Source organism: Anguilla rostrata, chromosome 2, assembly GCF_018555375.3.
Source record: "Anguilla rostrata isolate EN2019 chromosome 2, ASM1855537v3, whole genome shotgun sequence".
Taxonomy (NCBI): Eukaryota; Metazoa; Chordata; class Actinopteri; order Anguilliformes; family Anguillidae; genus Anguilla; species Anguilla rostrata.
This window is the reverse complement of record NC_057934.1, coordinates 50,679,052-50,702,690: the sequence shown is the minus strand read 5'-3', so window position 1 is coordinate 50,702,690 and position 23,639 is coordinate 50,679,052. Positions and strand designations below refer to the sequence as shown.

General features: G+C 40.5%; 1 protein-coding gene across 1 annotated transcript; it reads right to left on the bottom strand.

Moving 5' to 3' along the window:
• Nucleotides 1-1,330: 1,330 nt before the first annotated feature.
• On the bottom strand, nt 1,331-22,511 carry tex2l (testis expressed 2, like). Its single transcript, XM_064322878.1, has 12 exons — nt 21,913-22,511; nt 13,312-14,656; nt 9,785-9,985; nt 9,102-9,396; nt 8,685-8,923; nt 7,825-7,974; nt 5,739-5,838; nt 4,955-5,087; nt 4,246-4,377; nt 3,754-3,963; nt 3,024-3,144; nt 1,331-2,587 (listed from the first exon to the last, which is right to left on the bottom strand). Exons 2-12 carry the CDS (start codon nt 14,623-14,625, stop codon nt 2,432-2,434), a joined length of 3,051 nt encoding a protein of 1,016 aa, XP_064178948.1. The 5' UTR covers nt 14,626-14,656; nt 21,913-22,511; the 3' UTR covers nt 1,331-2,431.
• Between the last annotated feature and the right edge of the window lie 1,128 nt (nt 22,512-23,639).

The window sequence follows — 23,639 nt, the reverse complement described above, 5'->3', positions numbered from 1 at the left end:
TTCATCTTTTGACCTCAAATCCAAATAATTTAAGAACATCGCAAAAACAACAAATTTCACTCTACCGTTCCTATACTTTTGAAGGCGCAATACTGAAATGAATTAGTTCTTATGTCCAATAAAACCTATGTTCATTCTCTCTTTTTTTCAACAGTTAGTGTGCCTGGATTTAAGTGTTATGCCCAGGCTTTAGACCACAAACCCCCCCCCCAAACTCCCGATGGGTCAACTTCTTTTATAGTTGGCAGACACCGTAAATATCTTAAACATCTATGTCAAACACAAAAGCTGTTTGGGCAAATCATAAACATACACTAATATTTAAATAACACTTTTTTTTTAAACCCAGAAAGTGAACTACGCCTTTAAAATACATCTATAGCTTGTGCGTAACCAGGGCCGGCCCGACCCAATAAACAAAGTAAACATTTGTTTAGGGCCCCGCGATTAGTTTGGGGGACCTCCCTCCAAGATATATATAAATATATATTTTTTTAATAAATAATTGTGTTCCCTAAGACAATGGCTTTTTCATTAATCTAAATATATTTCTATTGGTGCCAAATCTTGCTGGCTGTGGCTTGGGGGGTGGTTTTCGACCGAAACAGAGGGCCCCATATAGACTTTTTGTTTAGGGCCCCCAAAAACCTTGGGCCGGCCCTGTGCGTAACGATTACCAACTGGACATCTCAATCAGGTACAGCCCTTTTAAAGTTCGTGTATTCCATGGTGCATTTATTTCACTGACCACCAGGGGGTGGGAATCCTCATTAACTTATTTTATGTGTTGTAAGCCCACATTCATTGCAACCATTATTAAGCCTACAACAGAAAAACTTTCCCTTGTATTAAAATTCAGCCCTTTTCAAAATCAGATTTGCCCTTTTAGGGATGTGGCTATATTAAACAGTTTATATTGGGTCCAATTTGAACTTGAAGTAATACAATTTATAAAATAATATTAATAAATTTTATCCTATAACAAATACTTCAAAATATATTTTATTGAGGTGAAGTTGAGTACTTATTGATCCACACACCATCTGCAACAACTGTGGTGTTTGACTCCAGGCAATTTCCTCAAGTCATTAATAATTACTGTGATGGCATATCAGTAGGAACAGTGTTGCTTGTTCCTTATTGACATTTATGTCAGTCATATAATATTCATACTACAGGGTGAGTATAATAACAGATGTTCACAAGATAGCCAACATCACATAGCAGGCACTTGACAAGTATACTTGACAATTTATCCAGAGATACAAGTGATGCACTACTGTCTTATAATGTAATATTATGTTAAAGCTTTGGTTGGGCTCTGCATCTTCTCTGCATGCCATGAAAGGACTGTAGATGCAACTGCCATATTATAAAGGAGAACGGGGCTATGATTGCATGGTTTATTATATGGTTCCCATTTCACACACATTATGTGTGGCATGAAAACTTATGGGATTATTTGCACTTCCTGGATTATCAAGAATTTGGACACGGTGCATGAAAATAAATAAGAAGTAGATACTAGTGAAATAGCAAACTACCATGGAACAGCCCCACTGAGGTACTGCACTGAAAGACAGCCAATGACAGGACTACATAGCAGTGAACAAACTCCACAGCAGCCCCTTTATCACATTTATTGTCTATAAAAAGGAATACATAGAGCAAACTGTATGAAAATACATGCGATGGCTGTAAACTGGATTTGTTAAAAAGTACAAGACTAAAGAGCAGGAATCACCAACATCACCATTGTTTGTGCTGGATGGGTTAATCAAACCAATGAAAAACTGTACGTCTTTTCAAGCTGATAGTGGAAAGAGGGCTTATGTTGCAAAAGTCACACTTTGATGCAACAACTCTCTTATTAAATCCTACAGTACTCAGTTACATCACCAAATATGCAACAGGTACACAACTGGATATGCATTTAAGAGTGCAAAGAATAGGGACTGCACCTTCACTGCATTGTCCAGTGCCCTTGATAAATGAGGCAGTTTCTCTTTCAATTGGCATCGGGATCATTTCAATGAGATGCACACCTAAAAAAATATCTCTGCATAATGTATGGCACATGTGCACATATCTGAATCTTTTTTTTATTCTTTAAATTTTTTTTACAACAGTGCTTCCTCAGTTCAGGTTCTGAGCGCAGAGTAAGTCTTGCAGTTATGGTGTAGCAGGGATTCCAAGGGCTCCAAGTGTATCTTGACCTAATCCAGGGTGTGTATATTCCCTATCTACATGCAAATTCCATGGGCTTTTTCAGCTAGCACAATGCCATGGCGTTAATGCTAAAAAAGGGGGGGGGGGCAAGGCCTCAAAAAGAAGCTTGCTCACTGGTTCTGTAGTTTAGTGCCGTTTCCAATGGAGGTGCTTCGCAGTTTGAGTCAGTATTTCCACATACCTCAGAGAGGTACTACATAGATTATGCCGCATTTTCCTTCACTGCCTTTTCCAGCGAGTCCAAGGAGGACTGCCGCAATGATTCAGCTGGGGAGTACTGCGATGCTGGAGGACTGTCCAAACCCGAGTGCATGAGAGGCAAATAGATATCATCCATGTTCGGCATCACAAAGACTTTCTGCAGTTGAAAGGGAAAAAAACACTTGTGAAAGTGTTCAGAAGATGAGACAAGCACCCAGCACAAGTTACACATAAACATCATCAACTGAGTTCCCTGTATATTCAAAAAATACAAACACATGCAACTGTCTCTACAATATATTTCCTTCATTTTAAAACGAAACCAAATAGAAAAATATCCGTTTAATATAGTTTAAAACTGATTTCATTATTAGGATGCATTTAACTGTAATTTTAAACAAGTCATCAGGAATTGAAATATTATTCAAAAGTGCAAGTAAAACAGGAATCACATACAATCACATCACAACCAACTGGAAGATGCTTGAAGATGGAAAGGTGTTATGATTCATAGTTTACCGTGCTTTGATGATTTAGCTGCAGTATATTACTTTTTAAACAGTAAATCTACTATTTTAAGAACTGTAACTAACCCGGAACTCATTCTGTAACTTCCCCTCGATCCACTCGGTGACATGAGTGAAGGTGACCTCTCTCTCACCAAGTTTTGGACGTACATGTAGATCTAGTCTGGGAGGCACACAGAAACTGTACCTGCACGCACACACACATGCAAAAAAAAAAGAAGTATTTAGTGAGGCAACTACTGAACTATTAAATGAGGCCATTTATCAATCTTGGCATCTTCAGTTATTTGACATGTATACCATAGCTTTGTATCCACCATTTTTATCGAGTTCACTACACTGTAATATAAATACCTGTACCACAAGTAATTGAAAATGGTGAAATTCCTATTCCTGCTAGCAGTACATACTGTACCAACCATGTTACATTAGATTGAATCATTTAAATTGTTTCTTTTGAACGATTTAGAGGTTCATGGATGTTTTACAAAACTGGGCACTACTGGCTGACTACTGACTAAAGGTGGTGATTTAGATTTTGTTTCAAATTATTACAGTTGCTTTACAATGTACGAACGACATGGATAAGGGCGTCAGGTCAACAGACCTATTGAGGTTAACAATTAAGAAACGTGATTGGCAGCACTGAAGATTTTTACATGGAGCGAAAAAATTAATAGTTTCAATATTAATAGTACCTAGTTTCATACAAATGACAACAAAAGGCATCTTTTTCATGAGTAGAATGTTACAGGTAAACATAAAATATGAGATTTTGAGAGGAGATGGGCAGTACCATATTCTGTCAGTGGGGGGAGGTGGAATATTAACAGCCAAGGTTCCAGACAGCTCCTGTACTTCCACAGCGAGCAGCAGGGGAGTATTGGACATCTCTTCAATCTTCTTCTTGATGTATTCATTCTCTGTGGCCTTCTGGAAGTATTTGGACTTGGCAATCTTGTCAACAAACCTCAGAATCTTCCTGCTTGTACTGCCACCACCATGACTGCAAGAGGAGAAAGAGGAAAATACACCACATGGCCAAAAGTATGCGAACACCTGACATCCAACATCTCATCCAAAATTATGGGCATTAACACTGAGTTCACCTTTTGAAAAATGAAAAACAACCCCAGACCAAGGGGTGTCCAGATACTTTTTGTCATATTGTGTATTTTCTGGCACGTCATAACTATGTTTTTCAACCAAAATGTCATGCAGTGTTAATAAATCACCCAGACTACGGTTTACAGAACAAGTGAGACTCATTATTGAGAATGACAATAACCTTTCAGTGCCAGGTGGAGCACTCTTTTCTCCCAGATTCCCTTGGGGCTCTGAGGGGGGTAATTCCTCTTCATCTGAGGAACCTGAAGACTCCTCATCACTGTCAGCCAGAACACACAGCCGTGGCCTGGAGCTGAACACAACACACTGTCAGTCACAGCTATGCAGTGTGATACTCGCCTACGCTCCATCTAAAACAACACTGAAACACCTTGTGGTATGATTACAGGATGGGAATTATTTCAAAGGCAAAATTCTTTATTTTCTGCACATTGAAAAATGAAAGGCATTGAAAATACAAAACAAAGCTACAGACATTTTGCTGAAAGCATAAAAGGCTAGTTTGTCTTGGAAAGGGAAGAGGTGGTTACTCATCACTTTGACAGAAAGCACCACTTTTTCAGGCTCAAGATATAACAGAAAAGTAGATGATGGAAGAGATCCAAATCCAGCACGCTGTTAGCTGACGTGTGGTGAGCTACGACTGAATCTATTTTGACTGTGTTAAGAGGTACAGCAGCGTGATGTTGGCTGATATGTGTTTTCTGGTTGCAGGATTGAATGAGATGAGATGAACAGTGTTGACCATTCCATTATTATCTACAAATAGCGGCTACTCCTTTTGGCTGTGGCCCAAGGCAGAAAGAGCACTCTTTCTTATTTGATGTCATTTTCTGTGGACAGAGGGGATTGAAGGGAAGCAAGCCTACGCCATGCTGTCTGTCTCCGGCACGCTGTCCGCCTCCAGTCCGCTGTCCTTGCCCAGCTTGCACAGATTCATCTTGGTCTCAAGTGTCATCTGCATGCAGCCTGTGTAAACCACCTGCAGCTCCAGCCACAGTCCTGCAACACAGTAACACAAGGATGTCTGCATAATGGGACTGGCAGTGTGTGACATCTTCTAAATTTATACAGCTAATTCACAGTCACCTACAGTACATCAAGGCATTTGAAACCAAAGTGAATCGTACAGTCCATGATTAGCTTTCATGTAAAGTACTGATTATGGAGCTGGTCTGATCTTGAAAATATTTTTGAATATGTGCCAGGCTCTTTATGAAAGCTGAAGAGGGATTCAGAACAGACTGTGAGCCCTACATGTAAAAGAATAAATGATGTGCATGAAAGCAGAGCAGAAGTCTGATGTGTTCCCAGGAGTGTGACGTGCATAGTTGCATAACAGGGGCAAATAGACAGGCTGGGAAGAGCAAAGGGCACACAGTCTACCCCTGACAATGCCAGCTTACTTATTAAAGCTTAATATAGGGACTGGGTAATCCTGCTTGAGCCTCACTGAGTGCTTACGCAGTCACACAGACACACAAACACAACACATACTCCAGCATACACAATCATAAAAGGGAGGAAAGGAATGTCTTAGCTCACACGCAGTACAGAAAATGATCATGTGGTAACTGCATCTTTCCCTTTAATATCTTGAAGTCTGTTTTTTAATAAATCAGGCCATCAGGTCGTCTTCAAGCCTGACCTCACCTCTGTGGTTGACTGAAGGTTTGGAGGTGCTCAACACTTGAGGCATGCTGGTGCCCATGTCCAACTCAGTCAAAGTGAGCTCATTCATAAAGTACGGCAACTGCATAGAGACACAAGAGTAAACACATAGCAGCTTTGTACAGCTAATCAAATGTACCAGTAATATCACAGGAAGTTGTGTCCATCAAGAAGTTTGTGGGGAAACTGAAACTGTGGGCAAATAGGCAGTACAATTATGATAATGTGTGTGGCAAAAAAATCTGTACATTTGGTACATTCGTTTTTGCAATCCAAAAAAAATCCTCAATCCAGTTTCCTCTCAGTACATACTACCTAGCATATACTACTTAGTACGTACTACCTAATGCATACTATTTAGTACATACTACCGAATGCATACCATTTAGTACATACTACCTACTGCATACTACATAGTACATACTACGTTGTACACACATTTTCCCCATGCTGTTCTCTGATTGCTATGCTATTGCCTACTCACTATCAGTCTGCTACTGATACCACTGTATTTCTTATCACTGCTTGGGCTGAGCTGATAAGATGTGTGATCCAGTGTCTTCTACGAAATCACATTTTCATAAAAATTGGAATCTATTATCAGTTGACTCATCTGGGTGACAATTTGTGAGTGTGAATGACACATTACAGCATGCCAGAGACAATGACATAAATGTCCCAGCATCCTAAACTGAAGCAATTCATTTGCTACTCTTTTTACTCTTTTTTATTTTTTTGCACAGAGGTTAATCATGTTGCTGTACCTAAGGGGCCGTTCTTACAAGCTGCGGCCCTCCCAACCTATTAGATATTGGTCAGAGAGGTGGTTGCTCAGCAGGCATGTCCAATCATTTCCATGGCAACATTACCCGCAAGACGTCACCAGCAGCTGATCGCAAAAACAACAATAATGGAGAGAACTAAAGCCTGTGTGGCTGTGTATTGTTATGCCAAGCGTCCACATGGCAAAATCCAACTGTCATGAGGTGGCAACGTGACCGTGAGATGCAGTATGTTTCAAAATTCCTGTTGCAAGCATCCCATTGAAAAACACAGAGGCGATGACCACGGCCTGTGAGAACAGCCCCTGGGGCTACAGTGGAAGAGTGTTGCCAGTTTGATTTATTATTTTTCTTATTAAAGTATATGGAAATATTTTAAAAGTTATAACCTGGAATCAAATGTAGCTAGTAGATGTATTCCACAGCTAGCGCATCATGATACATTATACATATGTTTAATCAAAGGTATACTGAAAACAATGTACAAGAAATGCACAGCGTTCTGTTTGCTTTATAGGATGAAGGGGCTTTCAGAAGCTTTGACCTGATATTACATCAATAAAATCCAGTTATGACATATGGTATAAAATTTGAGTTTGAAGCATTTAAGTGATTGCTTTAATGTTATGTTTGAGCATATGTGGGAAACAAGGTATAAGCAAAGAATGGTAATATTAGGAATAATCCTATATGACAGGTATTTCATCAAAATCAATGACAGGCTGAAATGAAAGGGTGTAAAGGTGATCCTTACAACTAGACCTGGATGCAGTTCTTTGCTATGTGACAGACTGACTAGAGGAGCTGAGTAGGCTGCAGGTAGGCCCTCCAGAATGACTATGCCTGCATCAGTGACAGCTTGGCTGTCTTGTAACCGTATAATGCATTGAAATAGCTTGTCCAATTGCCTTGATGGGCACACTGCAAGCTCTAGCAGCACAGCTGCACTGCTCAGATCATGCTTGGCTTTATGTGTGAGGCTGCCTACACAAAGCTACTGCTGACTGCTGAACTAACAATTTATCAATGGAAGCCATGCACACAACTTCAGAGCTGGGACCTGCTTAGTATTCCATTATAATATGTGGAGGCAACAAAGAATTAGATATATGAAGTGAGCTGGACCGACTTCTGACTCACCTTCACTGATCCAGCAGTGTAAAACCTACATTAAATGATTCCATACTTCCAGCCTGCAGTTCATGTCTTGCATTGTTTCCCCCAGCTACTCAGTGTTTGTGTTCTATGCTATAGCCTGATGTTCTAACCATCAGACTATCACTCACCTTGATCTTGCTCAACTTCTTCTGAATTTTATGGGCAACCTGGTCTGACCAATACTTTTCACGAAGGAAGTCCCAGAAGATTCTTCCTATGAGTGCATTGATCCAGGCAGGCTGAGGTTCAACATGGTTGCCCGAGTACTCACAGAACAACTGTGGGGACAGATGTCACAGGAAGCTTAATCATGCATCAATTATTTGAAAAGGCTACAAACCACCACTGCCACCAATATATTCAACTCTGACAGTGCAGCCAATTCACAGCTAGTCCACAGAGGGATAACTGGGTCAGATGATATGTTTTTGATGCAAGTCAGACAAGTCTTAGTCATGGTTGAGTGATTACAGGGGTCTGTTGCTCAGGTTTCTAATTTCATGGCAAAAACGAGTGCATTACCCTGACAGATCCAGTAATCTGTCAGACTGAAGCTGGGCACATCCTCAAATAATTACACAGTATTTTAGGTGATCAGCTCATCAACTGGCAATCTCATCAACACAGCAAGGCTTGGCAGCACTCTTTCGAGCTTTTTAATTATGGTGTATGTGACAGTAAAGCCCCTCCCTTCACTTGTTCATTTTCTGCTCAGCTGAGGCGGAACAATGATTATACTCCCAGATGTAAAGCTGGAAATAAAATAAACCCGTATGCAGCAGTAGTTGGGCAATTACTTGACTGGAATGCCACCTGACAGCACTGCTAATGTGGCATTATGCTTTTAGAGCTGACATCATGGGTGTTAAATGTGATTGATTCTGATTAATTTCCAAGGACAATGCCATTTTCTTTTGTTGATGTGCCATGTTTATTTGCTTGTTGCCCGAGTGCTCCAGCATGGACATCCATACTGGACTTTTCTCACCTTCTGGGCTGTGGGACTGCCTTCAGCACTGTGGCAGGGGCTGGGGAGATGGCTTCCACTATCTGAGCTGATGAAGTGGGACATGTAGGTGTGGTAATCCAGTAGGATCTTCTCCCTCACGCTGCCAGCAAGATCCCGCAGATGCAGTAGGGAGGGAATGTCCTCAGCACTCCCCCTGCTGGATCCCCCACTGCACTGCGCTCGGCCTGAGGGACTGCACCCACACGGGCCAGACACATCTGGAGAGAGTGGAGAACCCGGTAGCTACTCATGCACAAGTGAGCAGAATCAAAGCATAACTTTGGTGATCCCCAAAGTATCAAATCTAATTTTTTAAGAACATCATGAAATAAATATGAAACAATGTTAAAACCATGCTTTGGTTTATGGTTATTCTTATGCAGAAAACTGCCTTACCAAGCCTAGAGCTACATAAGCTGTGGCTTTCTTTGCCTTTAGTCAGAGAAGCAGAGAGGATGTGCTGAAACCATTCTTCCTTCTCTCTTCCTGTCCTGCTAAAGAGGTAGAGAATGGCAGGGAAGCCTGACTGGATAACAGGTGGTGTCTTTTGGTCAGCTCTCTGTTGCTCTTCATCAACTTCCTCTACAGCGTCTTCCTCTGTCCCATCCTGTCCTTTGGCCAGCATAATGCAGATGGGATACTTCTTATTCCAGACCCTTTTTCGTGCCAGAGCCGGAGGCAACAGAAATACCTGTTGCAAAATGATGGGCAAGGTTAATAATCTTAATAATTCCCTCTCCAACTCAGCTGCAGTTACAAACTAGCAGTCATGAATCTCCCAGGTGGGTGCCATGCATTTGAGGTGATTGAGCCAAACGTCCCCCCTTCACTGAAAATATCATGAAAAGCTTTATATTAGATCATGAGATCATGAAAGGCACTATTTAAATCAAATCCACCACCATCATCATCATCGTCACATTCATCTTTGTCATTATAAATTCAGAGCCATAATCCTCAATAAATACTTAAATGTCCACAATGTTACCACAGTACACTTTGCTTTTAGCCTTGTGCACAGAAAACCACCTAAAATGCATTACAGAGAACTACAAAGACCTGCAAGGAAATTAAATCACCTTGCTATTGGCCAGCTGGAAGCAGCGCGATCTGACAAAGACAGTCTCATGGGGCGGCTTGTCAAAGGTGGCCCGGCGAGGGATGCTATTGCTGGGGTAATCCAGGCGTAGGCAGGAGCCCTCCAGGGTGACATACACGGAGTGGGTGAGAGATGGGTGGTAGGTCTCTGGGTCGTAGGCATGCATTTCACTCATCCAGCCCTGTAACAGATCAGATATCCCAATGCTGACACAATCTCTGCTGCCCACTTTTCCCCACCTTAATACACTGACAAATATTCCCCGCTCTTTCAAAATTCAGGACAATGCAAAAAACCTAGTTGCAGACCAAGTGAATGAACACATTTCTTCCAAACAAAGAAATAAATAAATGCATATATATTCAGTGGTAATATCAAACAGTAATTTGAGTCACAGAGTCAATTTTTACGGGCCTGGCAGCAATAATTTCAGCTGTCTGACAGAAACACAGTACAGTCATATTTCCATCTGTTGTATATACCTTCAGGAAATATATTTTGTTTATGTTATGCAGCGTATCCTTATTCTTAACGTCTTTTTAAAATCTTAACTGTTTTTATAGTGGACCGCCTTTTATAATAAAATAGTTTGCGTAATTAATTATAACTTGTGACTAATTCCATTTTTCAACAAAAATACAGAATATACACTGTCATTATAACATGATCCACACAAGTTCAAAAGCCTATTGACCCTATATGTTTTGCTACCTTTTTAGTTATTCCAATAAGTGACACTAAATGTTTCCAATACAATAACTTTGAATGTGGCATGGTTGTTGGTGCCAGACAACAGGTTTGAGTATTTCAGAAACTGCTGATCTACTGGGATTTTCATGCACAACCATCTCTAGGGTTTATAGAGAACGATCCGAAAAAGAGAAAATATCCAGTGAGCGGCAGTTCGCTGGGCGAAAATGCCTTGTTGATGGCAGAGGTCAGAGGAGAATGGCCAGACTGGTCCAAGCTGATAGAAAGGCAACAGTAACTCAAATAACCACTCGTTATAACTGAGGTATGCAGAAGAGCATTTCTGAACGCGCACCACGTCAAACCTTGAAGCAGCGTTTTTGCACTGCTGCACTGGCGTTCAGTTATAACTTGCTCTGAAACAGCATTTTGACACATTTTGCCATAAGAAAGCAATGTTTCAGTTTATACATCACTCTACTCCGGAGCCATCCATATTTATTTTTGAGACTAGAATAAAAGATTGTATTTACAATTTCTTAGAAAGTCCCTAAGACAAATTTCTGCAAATTTGTTTTACTAAAAAAGGCTGAGTAAATTTATTTCGAATGTATTTCATTAACAGTAGTTATATTAGATACCTGAACAGAGCATATGTGCTTATACCTATGATATCACCCTCTGCACTCAAAGGATAGACTGAAAAAGAAAAATGTTCCTTCCTATGGAGCACAGGGCAAGAATGCTGCTGGTTGAGTCAGTGGGTCGCTGCTCTTCGATAGCCTAATTACGAACAGATGCTTGACTGACAGATGTAGGCTCCACTGCGTGTGTCTGCAGCAGGGGCCTTGGAGCAGGAGGTCCTGACAGACAGCACAGTATTTCACAGTCTCTGGTCAGGGGCCTTGGAGCAGGAGGTCCTGACAGACAGCACAGTATTACACAGTCTCTGGTCAGGGTGACATGGAGGCGGTGGCAGGCCTTTCACATCACATTAGCACAATGGCAGCGTTGCAGCCACGATGTTCTTTGAAAGTGAGGTCACTAATTTAAAAGAAAGAAATCATAACAAATTATGGGATGCCCCCCACCTCCCTCCCTGTGCTGCAGTCACAATGGAATTCATTGCAAATATAACTGGGCTTCCTCTTTTGTTCAAGTATAACAATGTTATTGAAGTCTTGATCTTAATTACACTCTCATTTGACAGGCTAAAGGTTGCGATTCATTCTTAATCCTCTTAACCTGCACCTGGAAATGCTTTTGAATTACTTCACCAAAAGAAGACTTAGTCTACGATAAGAGGCCATTACGAAGACATTCACTGTATTCTCCACACAGTGAGATACTTCACACTGAGAAATGAGCAGGATATGCTACCAGATATGAAGGAGAATCCAGCTGAACGGGAAAAATTTAAGGCATTCCTACGATGAATGAACAGTTCATTTCTACTGTCAATTTCAACTGATTACATAGTTTGAGGGAAAAGGTACCAGCCAGCTATTGAAAGTATAGCTGTACTAGTCGGTGTATTTGGCAGCCTATGAATAGAAGGGGCAGAAATGTTGCTGAAACTTATCTTTGGTCTCAGTACTCCTTTTGCTTCATTAACAAGTGAGACAGTTGTCTGAACAATCTATATCAATTGGTTTCCCTTAGTTGAATCACATGCAGTGACAATGACAGTCAATTTAAATTATGTAGTGATTGTAATGAAACCCCCACTAGAAGGTAGGGGTGTGCAGAGACGTCATTATCTGTATCTGTATCTGTATCTGTTCAACCAAAAAAATTATCTGTATCTGTATCCGGATAGAAGACCAGGAGTGGGCGTGGTTTAAACAGGAAGTCACGTTAAATCAGGCAAATACTGTATTTTCTAACCTAATATTCCTTGGCAATGCAATTGTCAGGGTGTGTGGGGGGTTAGGACTCAAATGCAGAGGGGGAAAAACTCAAACTCCAAAATGGTAAGAACAAAAGACTTTACTTAACAAAAAGGGAACAAAAGGGAACAAAAGGCCTCGCAGGGCAACTCCTCAAAACAAAGGAAAACTTCAGAAACACAGGGAACACAGGAAAACCAAAAGTCCAAAAACACGTGGAAAACAGAACATGGCAGGAACACACAGGGCAGGAACATGATCAGAGACACGCAACCAAACACAACCAACAACCAAGGATCCAGCACCTGAGTCCAGGAGAAGGGAACTTAAATAGACAGACACTGATGAGACACAGGAGGGCACCATGAACAATCAGGCCACAGAAAGGGAAGGGAAAACGAGACAACCAGGAACCAATAATTGAACAATTGAAGACAATCATACAATTACACAGGGTACAAGCAGGACACAAAACAGAAGTGCCGCCATCTGGCGGCCCAACAAGGGAAACACAGACAGGAACACAGGACCATGACAGCAATGGCATATAATTAATTATGAGATACATTTCCAAATCCTCATACTGTACTTTTCATCGCTCTCTCTCTCTTTTTATTTTTAACTAAACTAAGTTTTATGAACTGGAGCACCCCCCATCCCCCTTTAACTATGGTACATTTAACAATCAGAAACAGAAAAAAATGTTTTATAAATCAAAAAATTCTGTTTTGCATTGGAAATAGAAACTATTTACAGTAAAGATATATAGAAACATATCCTTAGACTGTACCATAGCAATGGGAAACAAATTATTACCAGACATACAGGCAGCTGTAGTTTTAACCAATGAGATGCTATTACATCACACTTTGAAAGGAAGTACATGTAGCCCCTTGAGATATCACTAGCCTTGCGGTTCTGAACTCACCTTTAGGACCCCTGGTTCCCTGTGTTCCCCATTGAGGCAGTGGGACAGGTTCTGCTCATCCAGGGTCAGGACACTCCTGTGCATGTGAGTCAGATGCCGGGGAGTCAGCAGGAGGACTAGCAGCAGACCTGCCATGAAGCCACAGGCTAGGCCCAGTACCAGCCCAGATACGTAGGAGGGCAGAGGCAGGATGAAATAGCCATAGGCCAACATACCTACACAGAGTAGCCACATGCCTGGCACAGGTGGAGATGGGCGCACTGAAAGTCCATGTGACCGTTCTCTGCCTTCCACCTCAACCGCCTGAAGAAGATCACTGTGGGTACAGATCTCAAGTTTACCGCTGAGCTCGGCAGAGTGGAACGGCCTCAGAGGGGCCCTCCGGGGCTGCCTCACTGGTGTGTCACACACAGATAGGCAGTCGCACTCCAGCCTCTTACTGCTCCTGCCATGGGTCTCTGTGACCACCACGTCACCAGCCGATTTCTCTCCACAGGCACCCTTGTAGCTGGGAGAGTCAGACGACCACATTGCCCTCTGCAGTTTAGGGCTGCTTATGCTCTCATCACCCATTATCTTGCTGAACATACTGAAGGGCTCCTGCATGGCCTCTGACAGCTTGCGACGAGTGTCCTCCAGCTCCACCTTGAAGAAGCCACCTTTTGGCTCAGAGGGGGAGAGGCTACTGGGGGAGGGGGGAGCAGTCCTGGAGTCTCCATTGCAACCCTTGGGTTGGGTCAACTGCCTCCAGAGATGGAGGTTGAGCCTTGAGTCTGACTTGGACTGAGACACCTCAGGTTCACTACGCGATATCTCAGTGGAGATGGATTTCACCAGGCTGAGGAGAGGCCTGGGCTTTAGGGAGGCCTCTTTGGACTCGATCTCTGTGGATAAGGACTTCACCAGGCTGCCCAGCGGACCGGGGGCCATGGTCGCAGTGGCTGAGGAGGAGTGAGGGGAGAGGAAGCTGGAAGCTGAGATGGAGAGGTCACCCAGAGATCCAGGTGAAGACGGGGAGACGGGGACATGGAAAGCAGACGGGTGGTGGTCACTGTCCTTTTCTGGCTGCCAGTCTGTTTGGGCTTTGGGCTTCTCTTTGGGGGAGAAGGCAGAAGGTCCATTGTCCTCACCCTCCAAAGTGAAAATCAGATCACTGTCTTCCAGATTGTCCCATTCCCCCTCTGCGCCAGTCAGCTGGATCACAATGCCTTGCTGGAGAGGCTGCTGGGGCTGTGCTGGAGGGGGACTGAGGGGTTGTCTCTGGTAACCATAAGGCGGCCTCTGATCTAGCTCATTCTCTGGAGCTCCTGCCATTTCTTATCTTTGCATTGCAGAAAGAAGACACCTTGGAAAAAGAAAGCAGGAGTAAGCAAATTAAAGCATACACTTAGCTATAGACAACAGAGCATTATTTTCATATACAAATGCTTTGTTTACCTGCAGGCTTTTCCTGCATGTCCTTTGAGTAAGAGGCCTCAGGCTTCAAAAACAATAGGATGCTATTTTGCCTTTTAAATACTGGCTAATTGCTTTCGCCTCAGCACAGAATTGTTTCCCTTGCCTGTGCAGCAAATGAGAAATTTCCCTTTACTGTCAAGCAGGATAAGTGTGGGCTATGGGCACATAAAAATAGCAGAGCATTTTTGTACAGACATCTACCAAAAAGTAGGGCAGCATGCAGAATTTAATCCATTACTTTATAGTGCAAACATATAATCCCAAATGAAAGTCGATTATACCAGTCACCAAATAGGTTTAGGGATGCTGGGTTAATCCACATGTTTGGTTGCAGGTGCAACAACATACATCTGTAGAATTACATCTGAGGGCATGAGTCCATTAGATCCATCATGGGATGCTATCAATAAAAAAATCAATAAAAATGTATATGTATATTTTTTCTTCCTTGTTCATATATTACAAAGTTTATATTTCTATTTTATGAAATAAGGAGTACAATATGTAAGGAAATGCAAGAAAAGATATCCTGTAAGTAACTCAAGAAAACAAAATTAAAACAGTGGTATGCATGAGAGAAATGTCAGTGTGTGTTCAAATGTACGTATGAACTTGATCTATCAAGTAATCAGAATCATTAACTTGAGGAGGGTTTTCCCCTCAAGCTCTTGGCAGAACACAGCAAAGATCAAAAGAAGAATCTCCCCTGAGCTAACAGCATCCTCAACATCCTGGCCACATACAACCCATGAAGATTCATTTATTTATAACACAGTGCTGGTTCAGATATCAGTACCTCAAGATTCACTAAAGAATAAGGGAGTCCTGGTGCCATGAGACATAATGACCAGTGTAATACCAGAGATCATTAGGATAAACGGGAAGGAAGAGAGTGAAATGAACTCTCATTTATTCACCCAGCAGAGTCAATTATTACATTTTAAGTGGGTTAAATAGGCACCCAATTATGTAATTGCTTCATACAGTCATGGCACAAATTCTGCTTTGAGAACAGCTGGCAGATTTACTGTAATCCCCCCTCCTCCACAAAACACTGATGGTGTATAGACCTACTAAAACAACAAAACAGCATTAGTCCTACAGCACAGACACACACATGTCCAACAAATACACAGCCACAAAACAGTCACATGCATAATTAATAGCTCTGAGTACATGCTTATGGGAGCCTTTTATATATTAAGACAACTAGGCATATCAGGGGAAAAAAAAAGAAAAAAAAACATTCAGCCAAAAAACCTCTCTCCACAAAATCCTGTCAGCAAAGCTGAGTGGCAGATATGATTATGAAATGCTTTTGTTGGGATTTTCCATTTACAGCAGGCTAAATGACAGCTTGGTCAACAATATTTTTGATGGAGTTAGTGCAGTAACAACTGTTTTTCAAACTTGTCACAAATGATGATCCACACATTCGATGTGCCACACATAGTATGACACATAATAAGCCATTCATAATTACATTACATTACATTATAGGCATTTAGCAGACGCTCTTATCCAGAGCGACTTACACAACTTTTTACATAGCACTTTACATTGTATCCATTTTATACAGCTGGATATATACTGAAGCAATGCAGGTTAAGTACCTTGCTCAAGGGTACAACGGCAGTGTCCTTACCCGGGAATCGAACCTGCGACCTTTCGGTTACAAGCGCAGTTCCTTACCCACTGTGCCACACTCCGTCCTAATAATATGACTGCCATGATGGGTACCAGAAGGTCAGTCATAAAAATTTAAAAGATGTGTTGATATGAGATTATAATTTTTATATACAATATTGAGGATTCAGAATATCCTAAATAGAAATAATTTACAATTTACCACTCCCATGCCTTTAGGTGACACATAAACCTTTGCATTTCAGATCATGCCATGCACAGATGTGCACAGCTCATTTTTCTTGAGCAGCAATTCTAATTCCATGTAATAAGTATTTTTGTGTCAATAATTTGTCATCCAATATCATATGTGTAGTAAAACAATTTTTGTTCTTATTTTTCTTTTGTTCTAAATCTTAACTGCATCAGTGACACACATCACCTGACCTAAAACCCAAGGAGCACTTGCAAACTGGAAAGGTAGATTCTCACTTGTCAAAATAATAAAATAGCAGCTATGATGTATGGTATATCTTTATATTGCAGTTTGTATATGAATTCAATGTCTATTAAATATGTTCAAAGACTTGCTAGCTGCAGTATATCATCTAGGCTGATAATATGCTAGGCCGATGGTTAGCTATCTAGCTTGCTGTCAGAAATGTACATGTAAAAAATTATTCTTTTTTTAATGTGGAAGACGGCTCTTTGCCTGGGACAGTCTTTATTTATCTGGACAGTGTCTGGATAAGCTGCAGATTGAAGTGGAGGTAGAATACCCAGCCTAGTATTAGATTAAACAGGAAAAAATAAAACCATGTACTATTGTCATCAATTAAAAATGCTATTATATTTTATATTTGCAGCATTCGGTATTGTGGAATGGATATGTCTTAGCCCCACCTACTGCTGGAGAGAGCACCTGGGTTGTGTTATCTAATCAGCCCAGGTGCTTAAAAGTTTGTTCTTTTCCACGGTACAGGGCCAAGACCGGGAGCACACACTGAGAAAGCACACACTGAAAGAGGAGTTTTTGAGTTTCTTTTGTCAGAGCACTGCAAGACAGAGAAACTGGCCATCTGAAAAGTTGGCCAGCGGGTTTTAGTTTAATGTTTTTTCCAGGAACCCATGAGGGGGAAGGGTGAAGGTGTTCGCATCAGTCATCGCATCCAAGCAACATGACTAACAATAAACAATTCAAGAACATTGGGGAATATTAAGCTAGATCCAAAAACAAATACCATAAAATATTTCAGTGTTAATTTAACTGTAACAGAGTTGGCAGCTTCCAAAAGAGATCGCACCTACTCTACAAAGCAAAATATACTCTATCTGTGTTTAACATGAAATGTTCTACAGTGTATCGTCTTCCAAAGTCACACAAAAATGGTTCATGCATACATACTTAGCATTCACACTGATAGATAGTTATGAAAAGATTAGTTATCAAGGACATGTGATAGTGACATTTTAAGAATGTTCCAAAATTAAGTTTTAAAATGACAGATTTGTTGAACTTTAGGAAATTCTTGACACAATTACCATGAATATCCATCTGGAATAACAAAACAGAATGACACTCAAAGGCTATTCCTGTAGTGCTCCATGTGAATTAAAAATAACATTCAAGAAATATCCAGGGAGCCAGACTATTTACCTAACATTCTCAGAATGATCTGACAACCAAAAAGTGTTAGCTAGAAAAGTATTTAACCTGAATTGTTTACATTAAATATGAAACAATGCAAAATGACACTGTAAAATGAGAACTGTATTAACCTGGACAAATATATGAATAACATACAGGCAAATGCAGTAAAAAAAGTAAAAAAAAAATAGAATAATGATAAATTACCCAAATAAATACACAGGAATTCTATATAACTATATAAATTAATCTACATTTCTATCCTTGTAATGTCATGCATGGAACTACAAATTAAAATTCAAGTATGTCTATTCTTTCAATTTCTATTCTATTCTTCTTTGCTTTCTTCATAGGACATGAAAAAATGAAATAACTGAGTGCTTTAAGCAAAGTGCGTCGCAGTCTGCAGACTACATTAAACACATCACAATGTGGGCACTGAAATACTCAGCCCATTGTATGCATTTATCCTGACGTCCAGACATTGCAGTGAAAAAAAGAGAAAAATGAATGGCCACAGGGGCTGTGCTTTTGTGAGAGAGGTTGCTAAAGCCCTGCCCCAGATGGCCCTGTGAAGCACCATAATTTTACACGCCAGCTGCACTGAATTACATCCATCGCTAATCCAGCAGATTTTCAGATTTTTCTCTCTTTTTCTCTCACTCTATCTCTCTATCTATCTATTTCTCTATCTCACTCACTCTTTATAGCCATCCCACTACTTGTGTTGTGATCACATATAATATATTCATACATTCGGAGAAAAGGAGAAGGTAGAAGGATGTGTCCAGTCATCCAGTAACAGATGAATGAGTACATTATGTTCTCTAACCTATTCCTACCTATTTTTTTCTCCCACATCAGAACATGTGGTGCAGGCAAATCTAATGTACATTTCAGCGAATCACACCATTGCAGAACTGTCACAGCCTCCAGCATGCTTTGGATCATGAGCAGTTCCTCTCTTTCTGCACATTTTCCTCTTTCCATCTCTTTTGGTGCAGGTTAATTTCATCTGTCTATAAGATATTTTTTAATGTACTTTTTAGTAAACTTTAAACTGACCCTTCTGTTTTTGAGGTTTATTAGTGGTTTGCATCTTGTAATGAATCCCCTGAGGTTATGCTGGTGTAGTTCTCTTTATGGTAGTCTTTGACACATCCATGCTGACACCCTGGAGAGTGTTCTTGATCAGTACCTGTACTAACATGCTATTTTTTAAAGTCCATCTCAGGCTTAGAGACCTACACTGTGGCCTGTTCCACTGCGGTATAAAATGAGTCTCCACACATGTAAAATCCATGTATCTTCCATCACCCAGAAAAAAGTAAAAGAACTCTATGAAGAAATAAGAGAGGTTGTTTCAATTAAGATGCAGATTAAGTGTTTTTTCTGTCTGTGCAAGCCTGACTTGTGAGCAGCAGTGTAATAAGAAGTGACACTTGGCACTGCATGCTTCAGAGGAGAGCATGTGCTTGTCTGTGCTCTCTGGAATTGAAAGTGGAGAATCCAATAATAAGTGCTGATATAAGACTGAGCATTCCAAACTGGAATATAAAGGCAGAAAGAGCAAAAAAATAAACAAATAATTAAAAGCCAATCAGGATTTTTTTCAGATGTAGCTAGTTGTCCTTAAACAGGGTGTCTTTTTAATTTACCTTTCCTCTTTGACCTCTCATCTGTTACAGCTCCTTATCTGTAAATATAGACTTGAACAAGTAAGGTTCAGCAATGTAGCTGAAACTCTTCTGTATCACAGTCAAATGCATTTTCGATGTCAGTTTGTTTGTAGCATGGCTAACATTAGGCATACAGAAACACAGGCTATGTCCTTTGGCTGGACCAACCACATCTAAACCATGTCTTTCTGTGGCTCTGGGAAGACGGAAAGGCTTCAGCTGCTCTTGGACAAATTAGGAAAGAATTACCATCACAATTGTGAATAAATGCAACAATCTGCTATTAATTTGCTCATACAGGCTCTGGAAGGACAACTTTACACTACAGTTGTTTTTTTTTTTTTTTTTTGCTTTAAATCTCTAAGCTGTGATCACTCGTGTGCCAGCTACAGTGAAGCTGGCAGGTCACCAGAAAATGCAAATATCTATTAAAAAAAAAAAAAAAATCCCTAATCTCACATACAAACATTTCCGGGCCAGTCAGAAACATGCACTAAAATTGAAATAATATTAAAATCAATTACAAATAAACAGCCATTTCAGAATCACTGTCAAATTTTATCAAGGACACAGTTTTGAGTAAATTATCAGTTACAAAGGTCGGCACTAGGGAATGCCATTTCAAATCAATTTAAGGTTGTTGAAGTGAAACAAGACATGAAATTGCATTAACCGAGATTACAGCAGCACTGGCCTTTGTGGAGGCTCGAATGCCACATCTATAAGTGGAATCTTAGCTGATGAGCTGTGATAATTCACCTCTGACTGGATACCCCTGGGGCTAAATGCACTATCTGATGCCACAAATAGCAAGGGAAAAAAGACAGGAAAGGACACAATCCAACATCTGGCATTGACTAATGTACATCTAAGTGAAATTCAATACATAAACAATAAGCATACTGTATAAAATAATTGCTGGGACATACATATGCTTTAGTAATTACTGAACAGTCAAAATAAGTAAGATCATCACTGATTAAAATGTGCATATATTTATGTTAAACAGCAGTTTCAGCCTTTTCATATTTTATGACATTCCAATAATAATTATGCACAATGCACTTGTGATGGACTGATTTCCATAATTCTGCATCATCTCTCCTGGGACCTTGTTGGTACTGAGAATGAATGTCAAATCGTAAAACATGTAAATGTGGAATGAGGGAAATAATCCTTATTGTCTTCTGTAATTTGATGATGGTGGAGGGGACAAGGATAGGACAAACACAAACACACACACACACACACATCCTGGAAATGCACGTGCATGTAGCCTATGTATACATTGGATCTTTCCTGCATTTGAGAAAGGACACAAAAATTTGATAATGAAGTAATGTGGTCACAGAAGCTAGAGAAGGTGAAACTGCTGACGGCATGCCTAATTTACACTTCAAATTCACCTGAGAGCACTGCTCCAAGTTGTCCATACTATAACATACACTCAGCAAGACATGCTAGCCTATGTCATCATATCAACAACATGATTCTGAATAGCCTAGCCTTGAAGTCTGAGCTATAATCTGGACAGATTATCTCCAGGAATATCAAGGCTCTCTTGAAATTCAAGTGTGTAGTTTTGTAGCCTACTTAATATCCACCAACAGATGAGTGCTCAAAGCTCATTTTATTTTCATTAAGTCAATATTTGCTTATTATCCAGTTTTTTTTTTCCATAGACGAAATGCATGTATATTATTTTCCAACTGGTTCGTGGATGTCTAAGCAACTAAGTAAAGTGAATTCTATTTGTATGCATCATGTTAGCACACTGCCACGTCTTATAGTTTCACTTTCATAAATTATATTGTTATATGGCATTTCCATAGCCGTTACTACCATCATGAGTTTGCACACATTATTGCCCCGATTACTTTAAAATCCAAGGTTGTGAAGGAAATGTTTTATGAAGGTCCAAGGAAACATTTTCCGTTTAAGAACAGAATCTCCAACATTCTCTTTGTCATCACTATTCCTCGAATACAGCTCTAGTACAGTTCTAAACTCCACAGATACTGTGTTTATGCATGACCACTTAAAATCAAGGTATATCCTCGTAAAAAGCGACAAAAAGCAAGGAAACCTGCATAGCAGAGTATAATTTACACGTTAAACAACGTTCACTGTATCATCTAAATACGCGCGCACACACGCGCGTGCACAGAGTTGTTGAAGAAATGAACTCACCTGAACATGGCAATCGCTGTAGTATACGCTCCCGTGTCCCCCCACTCACTAATAACTGAAGTGTTGCGTTCTATGTTATTATTCCAGTTGACCAGCCCATATGTTCAGTGGTGTTTGATTTAGAGTGCTGCTTGCTGTAAACATCGCATTGGAGGAGTCAGCAGCGCTTCTGCCTACTCTCGAGGATTAGCCTATTTGATATAGAATTTCTTTTTTTAAAGACACTTTTTAAAACTACATATCCGGCAAAATCACAAAACTGTGTTGGTTTGTTTGTTGTAGAAACGTTCGTACTCGGCTACATGTTTTTCGGCAAAACATCTACAGTAAAATAACACTTCCGTTACGATTTATCGTTGCCATCTAGCTCCTATAGCGTCCTGATGTTTTACAGCTGGGCTGCTGCTACTAAGCGGGTCTTAATCTCTTGATTCTGTCGTTCGACACAGCGTGTGCAGAAGACTGTACCATTCACATTCTGCTTGACATGTCTTCAGTCCAGTGCTCTTCACTGTATAGCACTATTGCAACAGTGATACGTTCATCTTCCCCCGCCCCTTCATGTTAGTTGTCTCTATTCAGAAGTGCCTTTGCTGACACTGTTGCACACCAATCTGATTATTAATGGCACGGCTGCAGCGCTTTTTAATCCAGATTAACTCATAGCCCCCCCCCCCCCCCCCACCACCACCACCACGCCACACACACACACAATTATCTCGTGCACATGACAGTACACTTTACTCAGAATTTCCTCCTTGAAAACTTGAAACTATTCTAATTAAGAATACTGATACAACTGTTATAAAATTATTTTTAGATATATTGGTTGGTTTGAAATATGTGTTAATCAGTAATTCCTTACTCATAAATTTTACAGGATCACCAGAAGGAGCTGAGTTAGATGAATGATTGTCTTCTGCAGCTATAAAGGGTTTCCTTGTTTTTGTATGACTTTGAGCATGACAAAACACTGTTGAAACATACGTTTTGAAATGGACAGTCAGCATTAGATAAACAACTTGGTCAACTATCCATTGCACACTTCTACTGAACGTCCCCCAAATCGATCACACCACAGAAAGAAAGAGAGGCTAAGCATCATGGAGCTTTGGCAGGACTGCACTTTGCATTATTAATCACTTACTCTCATCCCTCTGATACACAGAAAGCAAAGGGCAATCAGTGGACCCCCTGCTGATGCTGATTTTAGCGACCTTGCAGTCTTTTACTGTACAGTATATTGCCTTTCAAATTTTCCAATCCCCCTGTTATTGTTCAAATACAACATTAAATTGTGTCATGCTTTGATACTCTTTTTCCACATGCCAATAAACCTACTATTATGAAGTACTGTAGACTTTCTTGGTTAGATCTTGTTTATATTTAATGGCAGCTATGGCACCAATGTGTGCGCTACCACCACCTACTGTAAGGACGCAGCAGGTCAGAATATTTGGACAGCACTATGTGTGTTTGTGTGCATTCATTTTGAACCTATTATTCACAAAATGTTCCTGGCAATTTACTGATTCTCAAATTGTTGTAAAGACACACAGACACACATGAACATATATCTGTCAGTTGTTCATGATCACCAGATACATCCAGACACAGTTAGGTGACTGAAAGGATGGCCATCTGTGGGATGCAGTGGGACATCCAAACAGCAGAGAATATGGTAGGCAGGGCAAGCAGCTCCTGTAAGTGCAGGATGGCCTGCAGAT

What these genes read in the sequence shown, in the direction of transcription:
- tex2l (XM_064322878.1), bottom strand. Translation starts at nt 14,625, where the DNA reads ATGGCAGGAGCTCCAGAGAATGAGCTAGATCAGAGGCCGCCTTATGGT. An exon ending in AGAAGTTGAGCAAGATCAAG is followed by an intron (nt 5,839 to 7,824) that starts GTGAGTGATAGT and finishes GTCTCTATGCAG; the next exon opens with TTGCCGTACTTTATGAATGA. An exon ending in AGTTACAGAATGAGTTCCGG is followed by an intron (nt 2,588 to 3,023) that starts GTTAGTTACAGT and finishes TTTCAACTGCAG; the next exon opens with AAAGTCTTTGTGATGCCGAA.